The following is a 22,522-nucleotide window of genomic DNA, read 5'->3' as shown; positions in this document are numbered from 1 at the left end:
TAATACCTTTTAATCATAATTACAAAAAATACTCTTTTGATTGGTTCATACAATGCTTCTTCTAACATAATTATGAAAATATCTCTCATTTTATAATTAACTGAAATTACTATAATATCCTCAAAGCATAATTATAAAAATATATTTTTTATTATTTCATAATTATTCATTGAATTTTAACATTCGTACAATTATATGAAATCAATCACTTTTGAGAAAATCATAAGGTCCTTTCAATTACTTCACAATTGAATTATATGGATCCAAATTGATTGTGCTATTTATTTTTATATAATTAACTACAATTATTATAATACTCCTTTTAAGATAATTATTAAATACCATTTTAACATAAGTAGTTAAAGGCTATGATGCCCCTATAACCATGATTATGAAAATACCCTTTAATCATAATTTACCAAAATTACTATAATGCCTTTCTTATCATAATTACAAAAATATCCCTAATATTATAATTAGGCAAAATTATTAAATATCTTTTGATCATAATTACAGAAATACTTCTCATATTATAATTTATCAAAATTACTATAATACCTTTAACCATAATTACAAAAATGCTACATTACTATATGATAGCTTTTAAAAATACAATGTTTTTACATGTTAAAATTGGTGATAAAATTTAAAATTTGGTTAATTTTTGGTGGTTTAATGTTATTTTCTTACTTTTTAGGGTTTAAAGCCATTAAATGAGGAAAACATGCAATCTACGCATGCAAGCATGCAAAGTGCACATTCAACCATACAAGAAAGCTAATAGCCGAACCTTATTAATTCATCATCACTAATTCATGTGGCTAAATGAGAAGTTTACATGTACAAATACTCTTTTATGTTCCATCATATTCAGCTATATTCATTTCAAGAGGATTTTATGTAAGTTTAAACTCATATGGACACTAAGACATCCGACCAAAGGAATTTTCATCCAAGAAGGACTTTTTAGCTTATCCAATGAAGAGTTGTGATAAAAAAAGAATTCTTACCATTTGAATTAAAGAAGTTTAGATGAAATTCAATTATCTTATTTTGAAAATCCTGCATTAGTTGAACATATGAAGAATATTGCATCAAGATAGACTCTCAACGAGGTCACACAACCAAGATTGTTTCCCAAAAGCCTCTATTCAGCTATGACTCTTCAAGTATGAAGAGTCCCATTCGACCAAGCTCCTTTGAAAATCAAGAAAGCCACATCCTTGAGCATTTGAGTAAGGTACAAATTCTTGTAATCTTATCCCCATCATCTAACTGAATCTATGCTTATAATAGGCTAGGCTTATTCACTTGTAAATCATCTCATGTCTCACCATTCTTCTACCTTTTTTCTCTTCAAACTTTTCTGTTAGTTTTCTTTTATTATTGGCTTAAGTGACAGATTTGTCAATAACTAAATATCTTTTATAATTCTTTTTTTTTAATAAAAGCATTCTTCATTCAAGTTTTTTTTTTCTTAAAAGCTTTATTTCTTTTGTGTGACAACATTGTTTGATACTTTATAAATTTTAGCAATCTTACTTTATTTCTTTCTAAGTTTTAGTTCATGTAATTTTTTGCTTTCAAGTCTTTCTTTTATGCAATATAATTTTGATAACTTTATCCTTTTTTTTACAAATTTTTGAGAGTTTCAAAGTTATTTTCTTAGATCTAGCTTTGGCTATTGTCTTATGTTTATCAAGTGACAGTTGGTAAAGTAAAATCAAAGACTACATTGCTTTCAAATTTTTTTTTGCAAATCATCTTAAAATTTCATTTGTTTAGATATAAGAGTTTAGGATTTCATCTTTGGTACTTGAATCCACCCAACATTATAATCTATAATCTTATGGAAGATGATATTTAAATACTAATCACTTTATTATTTGATCGATCTGTGTACTTACAGTTATTGCAAAAATAGGCTATCAAGTTTTTGGCATTATTGCTGGGGATTATAGCTGTGTTTTTTATTCAATATCAATAAAGATTTTCTCACTTTTTGTAATCTAAACCCTTACTTTTTCTTTGCTTTATTTTGTTTTGATCTTTTTTTGTTTGTATGACAGTTTGAAAAGTCTAGAACTAGTTCTAATTGATTAAAAAATTGAAAGAACATTCAGACGAAGAAAGAAAAAGCAAGCTACAACACATGTACCTGTCTAATAGCAAACACAAACAATGAAGCTCGAAAAACCTTGAGAGATTATGTAGTCTTCAATGCCAATGGTTTCCAATCATCGATTTAAAAGTTAGCTATTCAAGTAATTAACTTCGAGATCAAGCCTTCGATTATCTAAGTGGTCCAACCTTTTATACAGTTTAAAGGGCTATCAAGCAATGATCCTAACCTCTATCTATCTAATTTCTTAGAATTATGTGATATTTTTAAATGTAATGGTATTTTTGACAACGCAATCCGACTAAGACTTTTTTTTTTTTCTCTTAGGAACAAGATGAAAAGTTGTTGTCTTTACTACCATCAGTCTCAATTACAACTTGAGATAACTTAGTACAAAAATTTCTTACAAAGTTCTTTCCACCAACTAAGATAACCAAGTTGATAAATGAGATCACCACATTCATGCAAGTAGATGACGAAAATCTATATGATGCTTAGGAAAAATTTAAGGAATTATTAAGGAAATGCCTACATCACGGTCTACTTTAATGGTTTTAAATCAAAATTTTTTACAATGGTCTTACATCACATGTGAGAACAACTTTACAGAATCTATCATGAGTAAGACTATTGAAGAGGCTTATAAGTTGATTGTTGAGATGGCCACTAATAACTATCAATGGGGTATAGAAAGAAAAGTAAACAAGAAATTTACTAATTTTTTTGAGATTAATGTTATTACTTCATAAACTTTTAATTGGCTATTTTAACCTAAAAGATAGAAGCTTTAGGATCCTAATATCAAGCCAACCTTGTCAATACAATCTAGAACCCTTTTGTTTCATGTAATATTTGTGAAAGACCTCATTTCAGTGATAAGTGTCAATTTAAAATAGAACCAGTTCAATATGCCCAACAGTCCAAACCCACATATAACCTTTATAGCAATACTTACAACCCAGGCTGGCGAAACCATCTCAACTTTTTTTGAAATCAATATAATCACCAATCCACAAACCAAAACAACAAAATTTACCTTAATCTACAACTATTTAACTTGTCTTAAGAAAAAAAGATCCAATTTTAAGGATATATTGACTTAATTGATGTAAGTCAAGAATGCCAACATTCAAAGCCAAGCTACATCAATAAAAAATCTTGAAAATCAAATAAGTCAACTAGCCCAAGTCATAGCTAACCGCTTTATAGGAACATTGCTCAACAATACTAAGTCCAACCTTAAAAGATAAAGGTAAGAAAACATACAATGCTATCTATTTCTTTGTGGATGATAAGATGAATGAATATGATGATGAAGATATAATTGATAGCCTGTGGTGATAAACCTTCCCAATTTTGTAAAACATCCAGAGGCATACTCAATCAAGAAAGAGTTGTTAATATTGGAAAGAAAAACTTTAGACAATTTTAAACCAATAAAATTAGAAACCTTTGAAGATATTAAACCTTATGAGGAGGAAAAAGTTTTGAGATGGTGTATGAAGAAGAGCTTGAAGAATACATTAAAGGATCTACTAAAGAAAAAGTAATGTTTGTACAAGTTAGGAAACATTGTTAGAAAGCATCCAACTTGAAACTGAATAGGAAGTTCAAGAAGAGAAGATTCAACAAAAAAGAGATTCAAAAAGTAAAACGGATAAGAATGACCCCATGAATGTTTACCAATAGATAATTTTTTGATATAACACCATTTACACCAAAGTTGATTTCAATGGAGATACTTAAGGAGTTGAAAAGTGCCCTATTTGTGAAAAATTATAGTTTTAAACTTTAGCAACTCTTTCCTTAAAAGCAAATGATCTAAGGGGTTTCATTATTTCTTACAAAATTAGTCACTTAAATTTTGATAATGCTTTTTATGATTTAGGATCTAGCATTAATCTTATACCTTTAATCGTTTTTATGTAGCAAGGATATGGAAAGCTGAAACTCATGACTTGCATTCTAAAGTTTATCGATAGATCTACTAAAAAGCCACAAGGGATTTTAAAGAATGCATTGGTGAAAGTTAGTAAGTATGCTTTCCTATAGATTTCATAATTTTAAATATAGAAGAAGATGAAGCCTTTTTATTATTAGGTATATATTTTTTTTTAACTTTAAAAGCCTAAATTGATATATATAACTGTGACTTTACCCATAGATTTAAAGATAAAAAAATGTAATTTGTATATGAGGGGTATGCTATCATTAGGGAAGAAGATGATGTACATTTAATAACAAAAATAAAGGAAAAAAAAAACCTTAGGGATTCTAAGATGATTGCCAAACCTCTTAATCTAGACAACCTAGTAAGATTCATAACCTTTAGTCTTAGAAATGTTAAACCTGTGATGAATTCCAATCTAGTCTATGTTGTCTTAGTTAGGAGAAATAGGACGCATCATAATTCTAGCTCTATGTATGCAATTCCTTAAAGAAGAAAGCAATAAGGTAAACTCTCTTTTGAAAGGATAAGATAATTTATTAGATTTAGGAATGGTCAAGCTTGACCTAACTTAGCACTACTTAAGAAGCAATTCAAGTTTTATTTTAATTGTTCATTACTTTTTTTATGTTTATTTTTATTTTTATAGGTATGCTTTGATCTTTTTTAGTGTTTTTAGAGTTTTGTAAGGATGAAAGAAATGTAATGAGATGCTTCATACAAAAGATGATTAAGCTTTCAAGCAAAATTGAGGAGTATTTCTTTTCCTTTAATTGATTTATGGTTTAAAGTAAGTGTTAGGGGGAAAGAATGCTTTGTGAACTTAAATATGCCTTTGAAAATTTTGACGTATTTTTGCTTTCAAACCAAATTGACATACTAGATCTCATTATTATGCAAACCTAGTCCATTTTTCATGAATTTTCAAAAAGTGGCTTGAGTATGATATGAAGTTAGTTATGAACATGTTAAAGCTTGGAATAAATTCGTAAGCATGGTTTTCTTTAGGCATGATTTTTATGCATATGTTTTTTTCTCTTTCAATGAAATGTTATGATTCTTATGAAGAGTTTGTGAGATATTAAGTTACATGGAAGTTTAAATATATAAATATAACTCTAGAATTTACCTACTCAACCCTCGAGGTAAAATCCTAAATTATATTTTACTTAAGAGATGATTTAGGTATTTTTTTTTAGAGCTTTTGAGCTTTTTGAACTCACCATTTTTATGCATCCCTAATACTCTTTATTTTGAGATTTTTTATATATTTCTTTTTCTTTGTTTATTTAGCCACATAATAAGCTAATGCCTTTTTCTTTGATATTATCCTTTCTTTTTGTTTTACCCTAACCCAAAATGAGCTTACTTAAGTTTGGATATTTTTATATATTTGAGAGGAAGAGAGGTGTCAGGAATGGAAAAAAATTGGCAAAAAGAAAAGTTAAGCTAAGCCTTAATAAAGCCAAAAATGGCTATGTGAAAAAAAAAAAAAGACAAAAATTGCAGTGAATAAAAAATGATGACTCAAAGTTCAAAAGTTTAAAAAATTTCTCAACTTTCACTGAGTTCAAGAAATTGCGAAAAAGTAAGCTAAAAGGATATTAAGTCTAAAATTTTTTTTTCCTATCTTAACCGAAGTCTTACATTACAAGTCTAAAAGACTTTTTGATCTTGAGTCAAGTATGTAAGTTTAACATTAATAGAAAGAGAAAGAGAAAGTGAACCTATAAATTTTATTTTGTCTTTAAGTTGAAGTGTGATGAAATGTTTTACATTTTTTTTATTTAAGTTACATTTATAAATTAAAGATGGAGTAATTTCATGTATGTGGATGATCATAAGATATTAAGAGCTTGTTTTTAAAGGAATTTCTTGTGAATCTATATTTATGGTTAACTTTGTATTATGTGATGTGTAGGAATGAAAGTTAATGTAATTTTTTACTTTATGAGCGTGTATAATAATGTTTAGTTTTGTTGATTTGAGTGATCTAAGTATAAAATATAGTTTTATAATTTTAAAAAAAATTATAAATATTTAAAAAAAGAAAAAGTAAAAAAAAAACAAAAAAAAAAAGCAAGAAAATGAGATTTTCTCCACACCTCAAATCTACAAGATTTATGTATTACATTAGAAGGATACCTCATGTTGCTACGGGTCAACCTTTTTGTTTGGTTATCCTTATTTATCAATTTTTTTTTGTTACAAATTTAGCTAATTAAAAAAAGGTAAAAAAAAAAACCAATTGGAGCCAACACGTGGATACTTCAATTGGTCTTTTTTTTTTTTTGTGCAAAAATTTTCTAAATAAAAAATAAAAATAAGAGAACTCAAAAAGTGAAAAAGACAAACAGAAAAATAAAAATGAGAAAAAAAAATCAAAAGGGTGACATTTGGACATCCTTATTGAACTTAAAATATTAATTTCTTAAACTAAGGTATCAAATAATAATTTTATTAATATAATAGATAAATATAAAATTAAATTAATAATAAAATATATACTTTTATATATACCTTGAAATGGGTTATGATAGAATACCCTAAAAATGTTTTAGCCTCGATCTCATTTTTCTGAAAAAAAGCTCGATCCATCCTTACTCAATCTCAATTTTAAAAAATCACCTTCTCAAATTAGTATGAATCAAAATTCGTCGAATATGAATTATTTTGGCATATCTATCAATTAACTCCTTTTGTTACAAAATTTATCTAATTAAAAAATACAAAAAATATAAAAAAAAAAGTCAAATGGGATTGCTACGCGGACACTTTTTATGGCCTTTTTTTTTACAAAATTATTTTAACTAAAAAGACATAAAAAAAACAAAAAAACAAAAATTAAAATTAAAATTAAAAACAAAAACAAAAACAACAAAAAGAGAAAAAAAAAAAGAAGGAAAATAAGGCCCGTTGGGATACTATATGGACATTCAAATTGAACTTAAAATATTAATTTCTTAAATTAAGATATCAATAATAACTTTATTAATTTAAAGTAAAAAAAATTAAACAAAGAAAAAAAGGAATAGAGAGATAATGGGAGTGCCATGTGGACATCCAAATTGAGTTTAAAACGGTAAATGGTAATATATTAAATTAAGGTATAAAATAATAAATTTATTAATATAATACATATTTATAAATATAAAATTAATTAAATAATAAAATATATACTTTTATATATACTACGAAATAGCTTGAAACAAAGCACCGTAATCTATTTTTGACCCATTTTCATATTCATAAATAAAGAATAAATCCAACTTGACTCGATTTTTTTTTTTTTTTACAAAAAACTCTCACATTGAATCAAGATAAATTAAAATTCATCAAATACTGATTGTTTTGTCATTCTTATCAATCTATTCATTTTGTAGTAAAATAAAAATTTTTTTACAAAATTTATGTAATTAAAAAAAATAAAAAACTTTAAAAAAAAAGTGGCAAAAAAGAAAAAAAGAGCCAAATAAAAATATCATGTAGATTTATTAAGTTAAGGTATTAAATAATAACTATATTAATATAATAGATAAATATAAAATTAAATAAATAATAAAGTATATATTTATATATGTCCAAAAAGGGCAAAATACTCTAAACTCGTATTTGATATGATCTTAATTTAAAAAAAAAAATACTTAATTAGATCAAAATTAAAAAAAAGTATATATTAAATTTAGACGAATTGAAATCCATTGAATACATACAATATGCATAAACGAAAAAATTAAGAAAAAAATATATGTTTAATTAATAATATTAAGTAGATACCACACAAAAATTTTTAAAATAAAAATATTTATTAAATATTAAAAAATAAAATATAGAAAAAAAATGCAAGGAAATGTTACACGGCATCCCATGGAACCTCCGTACATATACAAAATTCATTGTATAGATAGATAAATATGGTTCTCATCACCGACAATTCATTTGTTTTTTACATTAAAGATTGATAAGTTTTTGAGAAAAATAGAGCAAGTGACGCATCAATGCTTAAGCTACAAATAAACAATCATGATATCATTTTTTTATTGATTACTTTTAGCAAAGAAAAGAAATAGGAAAAAGAAAGACAAAAAGGGCTTAAGGACAGGTGGTTTATTTTTTTTATTATTGATTTGACGTTATTTGTATAAAAGAAAAGAAAAAGAATCTTTTTCTTTAAAAATTATCAAATTAAAAAAAAATTACATATTTTAAATAATAATAATATCAAATAGACTTCATATTTAAGAAATTTAATATTTTTAAAAATATTTATTAAATATTTAAATAGGAAACAACGAAAAAGTAAATAAAGAAAATAATAAAAACGGAAAGTGAAAAAATAATCAAATTATCTGACATGTATCATATCTTTGATATTTAGTTGGTCTCACAAAAAAATTAAAATATAAAAAATTATTTATTAGTTATATAAAAAATAAAAGAAAAAAAAGTAAAAAAAAAATACGTGATGTACTTTTATTATCCAGATGGTTTCACATAACAAAAAAAATTAAAAATATTTATTAAATATTTTTTTTAAAAGTGAAAAAAGAAAAAAAAAAGGAGTTTAAAAAAGGTTAAAAAAGAAAAAGGACAAAAGGAAAGTTTGTTAAGTCTCACACACAAAAATAAGATCTTTAAATTATATATTTTTTTATAATTTTTTAAAATTATTAAATATTTACAAAATGAAAAAAGGTCAAAAAAAAAAAAAAAAGAAAAGCAAGAAATGACATTTGTACTCCAACTGTAACTTCAATCTTGCAAGATTTATATATTAGACTAAATTAATACTAGTTATTGTTGCGGGTTTATATTTTTTGTTTTGTTATCTTTATTTGTCGATTTTTTTTACAAAATTTAGTTAATTACAAAAAAGTAAAAAAAAAAAAATCAAGTGACATGTGGATACCTTAATTGATCTTTTTTATTTCACAAAATTTATCTAATTAAAAAAAAAGAATCAAAAAATTGAAAAAGGAAAAAAAACAAAAAATAAAAAAAATTAATAAAGGGTGACACTTTGACAATCTAATTAAGTCTAAAATATTAATTTTTTAAATTAAGGTATCAATTAATAATTTGGCTAATATAATATATAAATATAAACTAAAAGTTAATAATATATATATATATTTCTTTATACACCTTAAAACAAGTAAGGATATAGCACCTCTAAACAAGTTTTAGCCTCAATCTCATTTTTCTAAAAAAAAACTTAATTTATCCTAACTCGATCTTGATTTTAAAAAATTACCTTCAATCAAATTGAAATGGATTGAAAATTGTTAGATATGAATTATTTTAACATATCTATTTATTAACATCTTTTATTACAAAATTTATATAACTAAAAATACAAAAAATATGAAAAGAAATAACCAAATGGAGTGCTACGTGGCCATTTTCATGGGCCTTTTTTTTAAAAAAAAAATAATTTAAATAAAAAAAAATTAAAACCAAAACAGATAAAAAAACAAAAAAAAAAAAACAAAGATTAAAACAAAAAAGAGAAAAAAATAAAGGAAAATATGACTTATAAAGGTACTAAACATTTAAATTGAGTTTAAAATATTAGTCTTTTAATTTAAGGTATTAAATGATAACTTTATTAAATAAAGAAATAAAAAAACAATAAAAGGGAAAAAGGAGAAATAAACAAATAAAAAAAAGGAAAGAGAGATAATGGGGTGCCAAGTAGACATCTAAATTAAATTTAAAATAGTTATATCTTAAATTAAGATATAAAATAATAATTTTATTAATATAATACATATCTATAAATATAAAATTAAATAAATAATAAAAAATACTTTTATATATATTACGAAATGATTTGGGATATAGCACCTTAAATCCATTTTTGATTTATTACTGCTATTCTAAATAAAGAACAAACCCAACTTGAATTAATACTATTTTTTACAAAAAAAAAATGTTCATATCGAATCAAGACGAATTAAAACTCATCATATACTAATTATTTTGTTGTTCCTATCAATCAATTCATTTTGTTGTAAAATATAATTTTTTTTTACAAAATTTATCTAATTAAAAAATAAAAAATGAAAGAAATGACCAAAAAAAAAAAAGAACCAAATGAGAATGCCACATGAATTTATTAAATTAAAATATTAAATAATAAATTTTTAATATAATATATAAATATAAATTAAATAAATAATAAAATATATATATTTATATATGTTCGTGAAATACTTTAAACTTGTATTCGATTTGATTTCAATTTTTGAAAAAATTTAATCTGATCTCAAATTAAAAAAAAAAATACACTTAATTGAATTCGAACGAATCAAAATCTATCTAATTCAGATGACATGCATAAAAAAACAAAAAAAGAAAAAATTGTTTAATTAATAGTATCAAATAAATATCATATAAAAATTTTAAAAACAAAAAATATTTATTAAATATTAAAAAAGAAAAAATAAATAAAAAAGAAAAATGCTATGTGGCACCCCCATGAAATCTCTGTAAATATGTAAAATTAATTATATAGATAGATAAATATGCATCGTATCATCACCAACTTCTCTTTTACACTAAAAATTGATAGATTTTAAAAAATTGACGCGAGAGACATGTCAATGCTTAAGTTGACAATAGACAGCCCTGATACGATTTTTTTTTTTTTTTTTTGTATTGATTACTTTTAAAAAAGAAAAGAAATAGAAAAAAAATAATAGGAGAAGAAATAGAAAAGGGGAAAAGGATGGTAGTTGATTTTTTTATTTATTTTTGATTTGATGTTTTTTGTAAAAAGTAAAGAAAAAGAAAAAAAAATTTATATATATATATATATATATATATGAAAGATGAAAGATGAAAGATGAAAGACGAAAAGTCAAAAGCTATCCATCCATAATATTCTAATAAGAAAATTCCAAGTACAATTACAAAAAAAAAAAAAAACGAAATGAGATGATGTAATATAAATATTTATTATTTTGTATCACAATATCATATAATTAGTAAAATATATAATATTTATTATATTTTATATTATAATAAAATTAATTAATTAAAAATTTTTAATATAAAAATAATAAAAATATGTATTATTAATTTGATAATTACAAATTGATAAAAGTTCAAACTTTCATGTTTATTAATAAATATAAGAAAAAAATATTTAAATGGATGAACTATCAAACACAATTTTTAAATATACATATTTACCTTTGTTTCTTAAGATTATTCACGTCCATATATTATAAAATAGCTTTATATAATTTTTATTAAATATAAGTATTTTGTATATTCATATTTTAATTTTATATTCAATTATTTATATTCAATTAAATGTAAGGGATTTAATATACATATAATATGTTTTCGTAAATATTATAAATTTCAATAAAATATTGGGGTAAAAAACAATTATATTTTTATTAATTTAAAAGATAGACAATTTTAATTAATTATTTTTTAAATATAAATTAATAAATTATTTTTTTATTTATTTAAAATATTGACATTTTTAATTAATTATTTTTTGTTATCTCTATTAATAAATAAATTTATTTTGATACCTTATTTTTTATTATTATTTCTTTTTATAAATATGCATATAATATTTTTTTGTACACATTATAATTTTGTAAGGTAGTTTTATGTTTTTTTATTAAATATACATATAATATGTTTTTTTTGTAAATATTATAATTTTATATTTAATTAAATATTGGGGTAAAAAGCAATAATACATATAAAGATTGACAGTTTTTACCTTTTTTTTGTTATAATATCAATTAATAAATACTTTTATTTAATTTATTTAAAAGATTGACATTTTTATTAATTATTTTTTTATCTCAATTAATAAATAAATTTATTTTAACACCTTATTTTGTTATTTTTCTTAAAGGAGAACCTAACGTTATCCTTTATGTTTTATGTTTAAAAAAATAAAAAAAAAGTTTAAATATTTAATTTAAAAAATAAAAAAAATACAAAAAGTAAAGGGCAACGTGAATACGTTGGTTCTTCTTCCTAAATAAGAAAAACTAATGTATTGGATGTTTAAATATAAATATTTATTTTAATTTATTTGAGTTATTAAAGTGCATATATTATAAGGTATTTTTATTTTTTTTATAAATATACATGTAATATCTTTGACATATTATCATTTTAAATTTAATTAAATATTAAAATTAAAAGTAATTATATTTTTTATTAATTTAAAAATTGATATTTTTATTAATTATTTTTTGTCATAACATTAATTAATAAATAATATATTTGAATATACTATTTTGTAATTTTTGCAGGAGAAGTATCTATGATGTCATGATCTTTATGTTAATAAAAATAAAAAAGGTTGAAGAGATTAATGACGAGTGGATAGGTTACAAAGTTGTCAAATCTAGATTAAAATAAGTAAAATCAATAATATGGATTTTGATAAACAATGTGAAAGGTAGAGGAAAATATCAAAAGAAATAGAAAAACAGTTGAATTCGGGGATGTTAAGGTTTGGGATGTCATGGCGACTGGGTTTAGTTTCAGAACTTCTGAGGTTGCCTTAAGATTCCTATGAAGCTTGGATATAATGTAACTAGCACAACTTCCAAGGACCACCCCAAGTCCGCACACATCAGCGACCGCTGCTGAGTTTGAAGAATCCATGAAAACCATTGAATTTCTATCACATCGCATCAACAGCAAAGACCGTTTTGTTTGTCACATCGCGTCAAGTCAAAATTAGTTCCGTCCCAGGTCCCGCCGTCCCACTATCGAAGGCTAGCGAGCTCTCTCCATTCTCTGTCCCGAGACGACTTTTCCTTCAGTGTTTTACAAGACATTCAACCATATCGCCTCTTGCCTGCCAAAAACTTCCACTGTTCAACTGTTTCACACCGTATTATATGCAACAAAATGATGATATATGTATTCTGTTAAAAAAAAAATGTTTTGAATCTCCTATGCTTCAAATCCAATCCATTGAACTGTAACAATATGTATTCACCATATGGATCAAACAGTAGCCATCAAACTGTTGCATATTAAGGGAACTGAAAACAAAAGCATACCAAGTGGAAAAAGATGGCACTTCTAACCATTTATCATTCTTTAATCGCAGAAATAAGAATATTACACCATCTAAACAGGATACAGTTGACCCATGTTAACACCCCAATTCCCTGTTACTCAAAAGAATAACTGTACAAATAAATATTTTTACACAATGAAACAGCGTAAGTCATCACGAACACGAGTTAAAAAAAAATTGTTCGACTCTATGGCCGATCCTTGCACTTGAGAACAGCCATCCCCTGAGATCTGGCGTAAACTTGCCTGTTTCTAAGAAAATCAATGTAAGTTCGAAGTCTGTCCCGATCTGAGTTTGTGAGCGAAAATGGGGGATTGAGAATGAGAGAAGGTGCTTCGACTAGAAGGAAGACTAATAAACGCACTGCCTTTGAATACAAAAAAGCTGCCCTTTCCATATTACCCATGAGCTCATCAACCTGCAAAGACACATGCAGAACACTTATTCAGCAAATGTGTTTGCTTGAATTCTTATCTTCTATCACCTTAATTCAAGAAAACTTCAATGATATTCATTGAATATATAAATAACTTCATTTCTTATTATAGAAGATCTTTGCTTGATGTATTCTCCTCTTCTATCACCTTAATTCAAGAAAACTTCAATGATATTCATCCAATTTATAAATAACTTCATTTCTTATTATAGAAGATCTTTGCTTGATGTATTCTCCTATTTTTTGTTTTCTTCACCTTATACAAATGGTATAAACCAATGCCCAGTCAATTAGATAGATAGATGAATACAATACAGGCTTATTGAATTGATATCAAGGTGAGAATCAAAGACTCACCCCTCCATGTCTTCCCAAAGCAAGGGCAGCCTGAAATATTGTCTCCATTGCATCAGGCATCTTTGTACTTCCTGCAATCATGATGACAAATGCTAATTTAGAATCTTATAATCTATAGAATTAAGACAAGTGGCATGACTTTTGTTTCCTTACACATCAGCAATAATTGTCACATGCACCTAGTTGCTTTCTTATTGCTAATTTCAAAGTGGAACAACAAATGTTGATAGAGGGAGTAGTAATTATCAAAGGCATACCAGGCTCAATAACCTTTGCGAGTTCCTCAGCATGCTCAACTTCCCGGAGAAATTCCCTCTCTATCTCAGAGGATATATCTTCTGGCCCTTTGGGGCTGACAACATCCTGACATTCCTCTGTATCAGATGTTCCATGCTTCTTGCTGGCACTCCTCCTCAATCTGCTTATCTCTTGGCTTGGACTTCCTTCCATAAATGATGCAGCCTGTGTATGGCAAATATCCAATGCTTGCTTCCAAATTGCAAGAATCACAAGCTGGATTGAGAATGCTTCAAGTTGTCTATCTGCCTCAATCTATCAAAGAACCATGATAGTATTACAAATAAAATAACCTCAATAAACCTTGGGATAGCAATGAAAATACCAAGAGAACCTAGCTAGCGACATGTGCTACACAGGTAACAGTTATAATCATTGAGAGTGGAAGAGAGTCGTATCATTTAAAAGATTCTACCTCTAGAAGAACCTTACTGACCCAAAAGTAACAGTAAGGAGCAGCAGAAAAACAGCAGTAGGTAGAAAATCTAAATATTAAAGCTGTATACACTGGTTACTTAATCATGCAAAATTTGCTGAATGATATGGCCCAGAAAGATGGAGTGAGATTGCTCATCTGCTAATTTCCTTGGGTGAGCATATAAGATCATCAACATATATTAGTAGACCATACTAAGGTCCATCCAAGAGAGCCAATCAAATGTTCCAGAGTCCAGACATCCTAGATGAGTACAAATGAGACCAGTCATTGGTTAAATGGCAGTTAACCATGCAAGCATGGGGGAAAAGCAGAGGGGAAGAGAGGGAACCAGTCATGCTATTGCAATACTCTACCTAATGCACTTACAATAGGTTTATTATGGACTAACCTTTTCATGCACTAGTTCTGTAATTGAAGATGCACATTGCTGTAATGACTTTATCCTTGTCATGCGATGAGATAATGGTTGCTCCAGAGCATCTCCAATATCCATGGATCCTTGTGAAGTCCCAGGAGCAGAGCTCTGACTTTCCAAGCTTCCTACATGACAGATGTTAACATTGCTGGCACCAATGATAGGCATGGGGGCAGTTGATGCATTGTTATTGGTAAAGGGGATTAGAGGTGGACTCTCTGATTTGTATAGAATATGGTTAGGCTTGGAAGTGCTAGCTGAAGAAGATGACACATCCATGGGAGGTCCACACACAAGAACATAATCTTGGTCAATCAACTCCAGTGATTCTCCAACTGAGGAAACAATGGAAGAGTGACAGTTAAACCAGACATGTTTTAGAAAGACATCTTATTCAAAGGATGACAGTTGCTCAGAACGTATACACTTAGCAAGACGTGTTGGGAACTAGAATCATATGTAATTAAATTGAGAAATGGAACATATAAGATTGCTGGTACCTCTTGAACGAGTATTCAGAGATCTTTGATCCATGGATTTGTGGGGTTCATGTAGAGTTTGACCTGAAACCTTGTGGCTTTCAAGTCTAAAACTAGTATTTTCCGATTTATGTCTTGTAAAACTGTATTTGGATGTAAAATCCACTTTATTCAAAGGATTAGATGCTGCTTCTCTGTTATCTTTTGCATCGGGAGAAAATCCATGAGCAGATTTCATTGAGGACCTCTTCTTTGCAAAGGAAGGGCTCCCTTCAGGACCAGTAGAATCGTCATCCAGAAAGAAAGGAAGGCAGTCCTCCTGAAAGCTTTCCTCAGTATTCCTTACGGTACTGCTTTCAGAAAAAGGATAAGCAGCTCTTAAAAATCTCTGACTCCTGCATATACCGCAAAGTTTCATTATTTAGGGAACTGAAAGACAATGTATCAAAGGCAAGATGAAGAGAACAATCACTTCCTCATTTACCTCAATGATTCGTCTGGTTGGCCCTGAGAAAGAAACGGGTGGTTAAAGAACTCTTCAAATGTTAAACGTTCCACTGCAAATACAAGGATAAAGAGCACACCAAGAATGAGGGCAAGAATATAAATAAAAATTGCTCAGCACTCAGAATACATTGATAGCATTGCTGAATGAAACATGACTCTTATGGTTCTCTTTGCTCATTGTCTTGACAAATCAGCTAAAGCTTTATCCTAGCATCATTCTCCTTGCATGGTCTAGCATGTAGAGAGTATTACTTACATTATAATAATTCTTCGAAGCTCAATTAACAAATAGGTGGCTAAAGTCATTTGTGATTAAAACAGCAAAGTGCAAAATTGCAAGCCAAAAGTAAGGGATAAGAACAGTAGTTACAAACTAAACAATTCTGATTGAGGTTGAAGCCAAGGAATTAGGGTGTTCTTTCATGTACCTATAATTTTGGCAATCCTCATTGTCCTAGAATCAAGTAGCAACTAACAGTGATATGGTTGTTTTGGTCTCTAATATGTCAGCAAATGATTGTATATGCCAAAACTAGAAGTAGCCAAGTTGGTAATTTAATCTAAATTTGTGGAATACCTGGATTACGGCGCAGCAATTTTTGACATAAATCTTTGCAATCAGCAGTCAAATAATTGTTTTCTACAGGGAAATGCAACTCAGTTGATTTCACAATGTTCTGGAGTAACTGCAAACACATGAAAAAAAAAAAAAAGATCAAGGGAACTGCAAAGGCTCCAAAATATTCACTTGGTTCAACTGAGGTGACTAATTGCAAGTCCAAAAGTTAGAACTTACGAGAACCCTAGGACCTCCTCAGATATACAAAAAAGTTAAAAGTTCATTAAACCTGTATTTGATTGTTTCCAGTGAATGGAGTTCTCCCAGTAACAAGCTGAAACAAAATAGCACCAACACTCCAGAGATCTGCCTGCGTATTAAGGTCAAGGTTAGTAGGCTACTAGGCAGTAATTTAAGGTATGAATTAGAAGAGGAAAAGGAGTATTGCTTGGGGAGTAACTATCACCTTTGCATCATACTTCTGCAGTTGCATTATCTCTGGAGCCATGTAAAGTGGTGAACCACATAATGTTTCTGCAAGCCCCCTAGGTTGCAGAGATCTGCCAAAACAGAACTGTAATGTTCTATCTATTGACTATGAGTGAAATATTCATTGGAAAAGCATATGTGCATAGAACAGTTAGGAGTTATATCTCTTTCATCTTATTTCCCTCTGTCGATAATTAATGGGATTGCAAATGGAAAAGATTTTCCATTTTAAACAGAACTCCAATAGAGAAAGGATAGTAGACAATAATTATGAATAACTTCATTGACTAATATCAGAAATTAAAAATCAATTATGCTGGACCATTGCAGCCACGGTTGTTTCAGCTATTATTTCCAAACATATTATGTTTTTCAGAAGCCTCAGTTTCCATTCTTCACTATGTTGAGCACCAATCTATGCAGTGATTATAACCTCTTTTAAATTTGAGAAATGAAACTATTCTCAGATCATCTAAGCTAGATAAGCACATAGTACAGATTATCAAAGAAGACAGGTGGCCTCAAGTTATAGTATAAACAACCCAAAGAATTACTTGCAATTTTGCATCAAGTAGCCAAATTCAACAGCCAAGGATAGGCCCAGGACTAGGAGAATAGAAGTGCACTTTTTACTCACCGGGATTCCTTAAAAAATGGAAAGAAAGAAAGGGAAAAAGAAAAACACCCTATAGGTAGATGGGTCAATTGATCATTTACCTTGCAAATCCAAAGTCAGCAATCCTTAAAACTGCATTGCCATCATTTGTTGAGAGAAGAAGATTCTGTTCAAAGAACAATAACATTACAAAGACAATATATTCAAAGAAAACTTAACATGGACAGGACTGATATATATCAAAGGATGTCTTTCAACTTCACAAACCTATTTTTGAATGTAAATCTAACAATATATACAACTTCATCACATTCCATAACGTGGTTCAAAAGCAAACCCAATTTAGAGGGAAAAAAGGTATCATCTCTTACATGTAAGTCCTATTTGATTACAATTAGAAAGAAAATAGTACGACTTTTCAAAGGCTTGTTTCTTTCCTTAAAGGCATAAGTAGCCATAAAATTATATCAAAATTCGAATTTGAACCACATAGAATGAACTGAACCTGAGGCTTTAGATCCCGATGTATAAGATTATTGTCACGAAGAACTTGTAGGCCAGCCGCTGCAAGAAGATGGTTGTAGCAGTTTTGAGTTACCAGAATTCAATGGATAAGGAAAACCAACAACCAGACAGTTTTCAGCATACCTAGCTGCTGCATGAAATGCTTTGCTGTTGCCTCAGGGACACTTCCATGGCGTGTAATATACATAGAAAGATCACCGCCCTTGCAGTACTCCAATACAAGATGTATCTTTCCAGGAACCTGAAAATATGCATGTAAATCAAAACTAAAACTATGATTAAGATTTATACTATATGATTGCTCATATAACAAGTGAAAGTAAAAAAATATTTTACACAGCATATCAGCATTGTCTCAAACAACTTTAATTTCAAATCAAAAGCATATATTGAGTGACATTATTCAGATTACCTCAGCTTACAAAAGATCTAATGAGAAAAAACACAATGCCGCTCCAACACATAAAGTAAAATTGCAACTAAGAAACCCATTGCTCCATTCCAAGAAGTCCATGGAATGAAGGGGCATAGCATATAACAACTTCAGCTGGAAGAAAATATTTTTGATATACTCAAAAACAGCACGAAGCTTCATAAACACGTAAATGAAAAATAACTTTCCAATTTAGTTTCTCCTGACCAAGGCAAATTTAGCAAAAATTTTTCAATGTTCTCAAAGCCTCCAACTTAATATTAGTTGCTGTGGAGCAAAGAGAAAACAAAGTAAAATTTTAAGTCAATTTTTAGTCTTCCAAATTGGGAACTCTCAAAGCAATAGAGCCTTATGTAAACACATTACTGGCTGAAAATTCTACTCTCATTCATCCTCTGCTTCTATCGAGTACAAGTCCAACTTTGACCAAAAAATTCCTTTTTCAATGGAAAGTGCGCATAATTTTTCAATCAAAATAGATTCTTCTCATTTTCGCTGGCGTATCTAAACATATTTTCAGTAAAAAAAAAAAAAAAATCCAATTCTCTGTTCTTTTAATATTTTCCTTTGAAAAAAAAAAAAAAAACCCTTCACATCAATAAACGGCACCTCGAGTTTCAGTCCCTACCTTACTTAACCAGCTCAATTTCTAAGAATAAATTCAAACAGTTCTATTTCCGCCAATCTTTCCTCTACTTTCTCAGCATCCAAACAACTCCTAGAAAACTGATAGTAAAAGGAAACAATTTAAGGAAGAAGAAACGAACCTCAATAATATCATGCAGTCGAATAATATTAGGATGATTAATTCTCTTCAAAATAAAGATCTCCGACATCAAACTATCCTGCAACTTCTTATTGAGCCGACCCATTACGATCTCCTTTATCGCCACCTCGGTTCCATGAACTCGATGCCTCGCATGCCAAACAATCGAGAACGAACCCGATCCGATTTGCCGGCCAACTAAATAGTCCCCTACCACTCTTCCCCTCCCAGACGCTTGAGCCATTACAGACGAACCTGGAAAACAAAAGAGAGACCAAAACCCAAGGATCCGACACGTGAATTTGAAGCTTAAATATTATAGTATCGGATACTGGAAATTGGATTCTTTCGAAGATTCGACCCGTATTTTAAAAGGATTTCGGATTGGCCGCGCAAAGATAACAATATGATGATGACGAACGGATGGGAAGAGAAAGGAAGGGTGAGATTAAATTTTTAAAGGAGCTTTGATTTTATGGTTTTTAAAATTTAGAATCTGATAAGCAGTTCAATTATTGAGATTTCAATTGTGACTAGTGAACGTGATCGCGGATTAACGTTTTTGTGATTTACTGTACGGTTGTTTCTACTGTTGCAACCTTGGAATCACTGAGCTGGCTGGTTTTGATTGGGTGGTTACGTGAACCAGATTTGGGGTAGTTGACGAGGGAAAAGTCAGCAATGTCGGCTTTTGAGTACGTGTCGCCGATACATTGGTTGGATAATTCTAAACAGACTTTTCCGCTTGGGATTCCAAATCCAAATAAGTTATTGTCTATTTTCCTCGTTGTGCTTGAAAGGAAAGAAACCCGACAAAAGATGAAAAGATGTACGTTTTTCCTTTTACTTGTAAATATCTTTTCCATCATTTAATTTGAAGGAGATATAAAAATCTTGGCTTCTTTCCTTGATCAAATTATCAACAATGAGTACAGGGAAAATTTCTAATGACTCTGCCATTCAAGTTTATGAATAAAATTTTGATTCATATGATAATTGATTAAACATGTAAGGCAATTATCCACCTGGTAGATATTAGTATAGTTTATAATTATAAATATTTTTTTCTAGTTTTATCATTTTATAATATTTATCATGGTTGATATTAGTTCATCTTTTTATAATCTTTTATTTTTAAATTATTCAAAAAACTTTTAAACTAACAACTTTTTATTTGGAATTTAAATGCAAGTGTAATCAAATCAATACGAGTCAAACACTATCATCCTCAAGTTCAATTCAAGTAAAAAATTTGATATTTAAAATTCAACTTAAGCTTAATGAATTTCATTTTTAATGATTGAGCTTAATTTATAATTTATTTAAATTACTTGAACTCAGATAAAAAATATTATAAATATAACTATTAAATATTATATTTTCGTCGTTTATTTATATATATTAAAATATATTACAAAAGAATTGATTATGTTCAAAATTTATTTGAATTAAATATTAAAATATTTAAATTTAACTCGACTCATTATATGAATAATTTAAATTCAATTTGATAATAAATAAGTCAACTCAAGTATTTATCTAATCAATACCCAAATTTAACTTGTTTATGCTTTAGGTAATTTAGGTAAATTGCATTTATAGTTCCCAAACTTCCCATCTCCCACATTTGTTTTTTTTTTTTTTTTACTTCCCTTCCCAAGAGATTTGAAATAGAAGGCATCCGTAGTCCATCCTATCCTGATAATCTGCATGACTATATTTTTTATTAAAAAATCTTTTTAATAGTGACAATTTGTCTTCCTTGACAAAAGCATCCCAACACAATCAAATTTGATCAGAGAATTTATTCAGCAGAATACTATAATAAAATCATTCCACCGGCATTAGGAAAAATGAAGTGATGATCTTCTTGAAGACCAACATAATCAGGCAAGAATTCTGTAACAGTACAATAGATTACAATGATCGAGGGCAGTCCAAATATTTTAGTAAACCTTAGCTTACCCAATATAAATTCAAATATAAATACTCATTTAGTTCACTAATAATGTGAGGCCAATGACTCAATTATTTGATCGTTGGTGAACATATTGCACTGCAGACTACAAAGTGCAATCATATTAAAGTCCCATTGAAGATTAATTCAAACCATAGCAATTATTCCGTTTTGGATAGGCTTTGTTGCAATGTCATTGTCCTTTAACACCAACCGCTGGTGAGCAATTAAGAAACCGTGTGGCTGCGTTACAAATAGCAAACGGTAACATCAAACATCATACTTCTATCAACCAAGCTGTAAAATTAAGCATCATATTTCCACATTTCACCAGGCTGCAATGCTCCGAAAATGAGATTTCCAGTGAGTTTTACCTCAGCTTCAATTTTACCTTCCCCTAACAACTACCCATCATTGAAATTTTAAGTAACATAACTTTCAAAATGAGGGAAAATTCACCATTAAAAGCTGAAGAAGATTGCAACAGACCATTAGATAGGGCTTAAAAGGATATATGACTAGCATATAAGCATCCCTCATTCTATAGACAATCCAATGTTTAAAATTTGAAAAGAAAGGACTGAAGTATTCCTAATGTTGACACCCAAGAAACATGCCTTGTTACCAGGAGCGGACCTCACATGTAGTTAAGAAGAGGAATTAGTTTATTAGAAGTCAGAAGAAAGACAAGTATAATGGCCAATTCATGCAAAGTAAGCAAACAAAATTCTGGCAGACACCGAATTGCCCGATAGAAATGCCACAAAAACCTATACTTAGTTCTCCAATCTTGATGCTTCCATAATATCCCATGATCCTCTTCATGCAAACAAACACAAATGAAAGATCTAATAATTGAAGAAATCTTCCAATTATTAAATGATTAGATCAGTCTTGAAAATTTATGCTCCGATGTAGCAGGCTTATTAAAAAATGAAGATGAATAAAACATAAAAATCCATATCCAATCTTGATTTTGGGTAAAACCCACAATGATGGATCCGAACCTTCAATGCTTACAACCACATATTCTCAACTAGCTTTACACTAACAGCAGCTGCGGCGACAGTTGAAGGAGGCAACAAAATGGAAGAGGTGGCAGCT

General features: G+C 28.4%; 1 protein-coding gene and 1 non-coding gene across 2 annotated transcripts; both read right to left on the bottom strand.

Moving 5' to 3' along the window:
• Positions 1-2,557: 2,557 nt before the first annotated feature.
• Positions 2,558-2,664, bottom strand: LOC149520320 (small nucleolar RNA R71). Its single transcript, XR_016326698.1, has one exon. It is a non-coding gene; the product is annotated as a small nucleolar RNA R71 (small nucleolar RNA).
• Positions 2,665-13,127: 10,463 nt separating this feature from the next.
• On the bottom strand, positions 13,128-19,996 carry LOC111311979 (serine/threonine-protein kinase ATG1c-like). The gene is made up of 13 exons (XM_022911872.2): positions 19,463-19,996; positions 18,386-18,503; positions 18,243-18,301; positions 17,839-17,903; positions 17,099-17,192; positions 16,922-17,002; positions 16,651-16,759; positions 16,051-16,123; positions 15,588-15,961; positions 15,061-15,422; positions 14,194-14,488; positions 13,937-14,007; positions 13,128-13,561 (listed from the first exon to the last, which is right to left on the bottom strand). Exons 1-13 carry the CDS (start codon positions 19,703-19,705, stop codon positions 13,331-13,333), a joined length of 2,175 nt encoding a protein of 724 aa, XP_022767607.2. The 5' UTR covers positions 19,706-19,996; the 3' UTR covers positions 13,128-13,330.
• Between the last annotated feature and the right edge of the window lie 2,526 nt (positions 19,997-22,522).

Source organism: Durio zibethinus, chromosome 1 (genome assembly GCF_047325235.1).
Source record: "Durio zibethinus cultivar Kanyao isolate XHJ-2024 chromosome 1, ASM4732523v1, whole genome shotgun sequence".
NCBI classification, from domain to species: domain Eukaryota; kingdom Viridiplantae; phylum Streptophyta; class Magnoliopsida; order Malvales; family Malvaceae; genus Durio; species Durio zibethinus.
Note: the sequence above shows the minus strand (reverse complement) of the source record. Positions and strands in the feature narration are given on the sequence as shown.

What these genes read in the sequence shown, in the direction of transcription:
- LOC111311979 (XM_022911872.2), bottom strand. Translation starts at nt 19,705, where the DNA reads ATGGCTCAAGCGTCTGGGAGGGGAAGAGTGGTAGGGGACTATTTAGTT. An exon ending in GCATTTCATGCAGCAGCTAG is followed by an intron (nt 18,302 to 18,385) that starts GTATGCTGAAAA and finishes ATCTTCTTGCAG; the next exon opens with CGGCTGGCCTACAAGTTCTT. An exon ending in TCTGAATACTCGTTCAAGAG is followed by an intron (nt 15,423 to 15,587) that starts GTACCAGCAATC and finishes TTGTTTCCTCAG; the next exon opens with TTGGAGAATCACTGGAGTTG.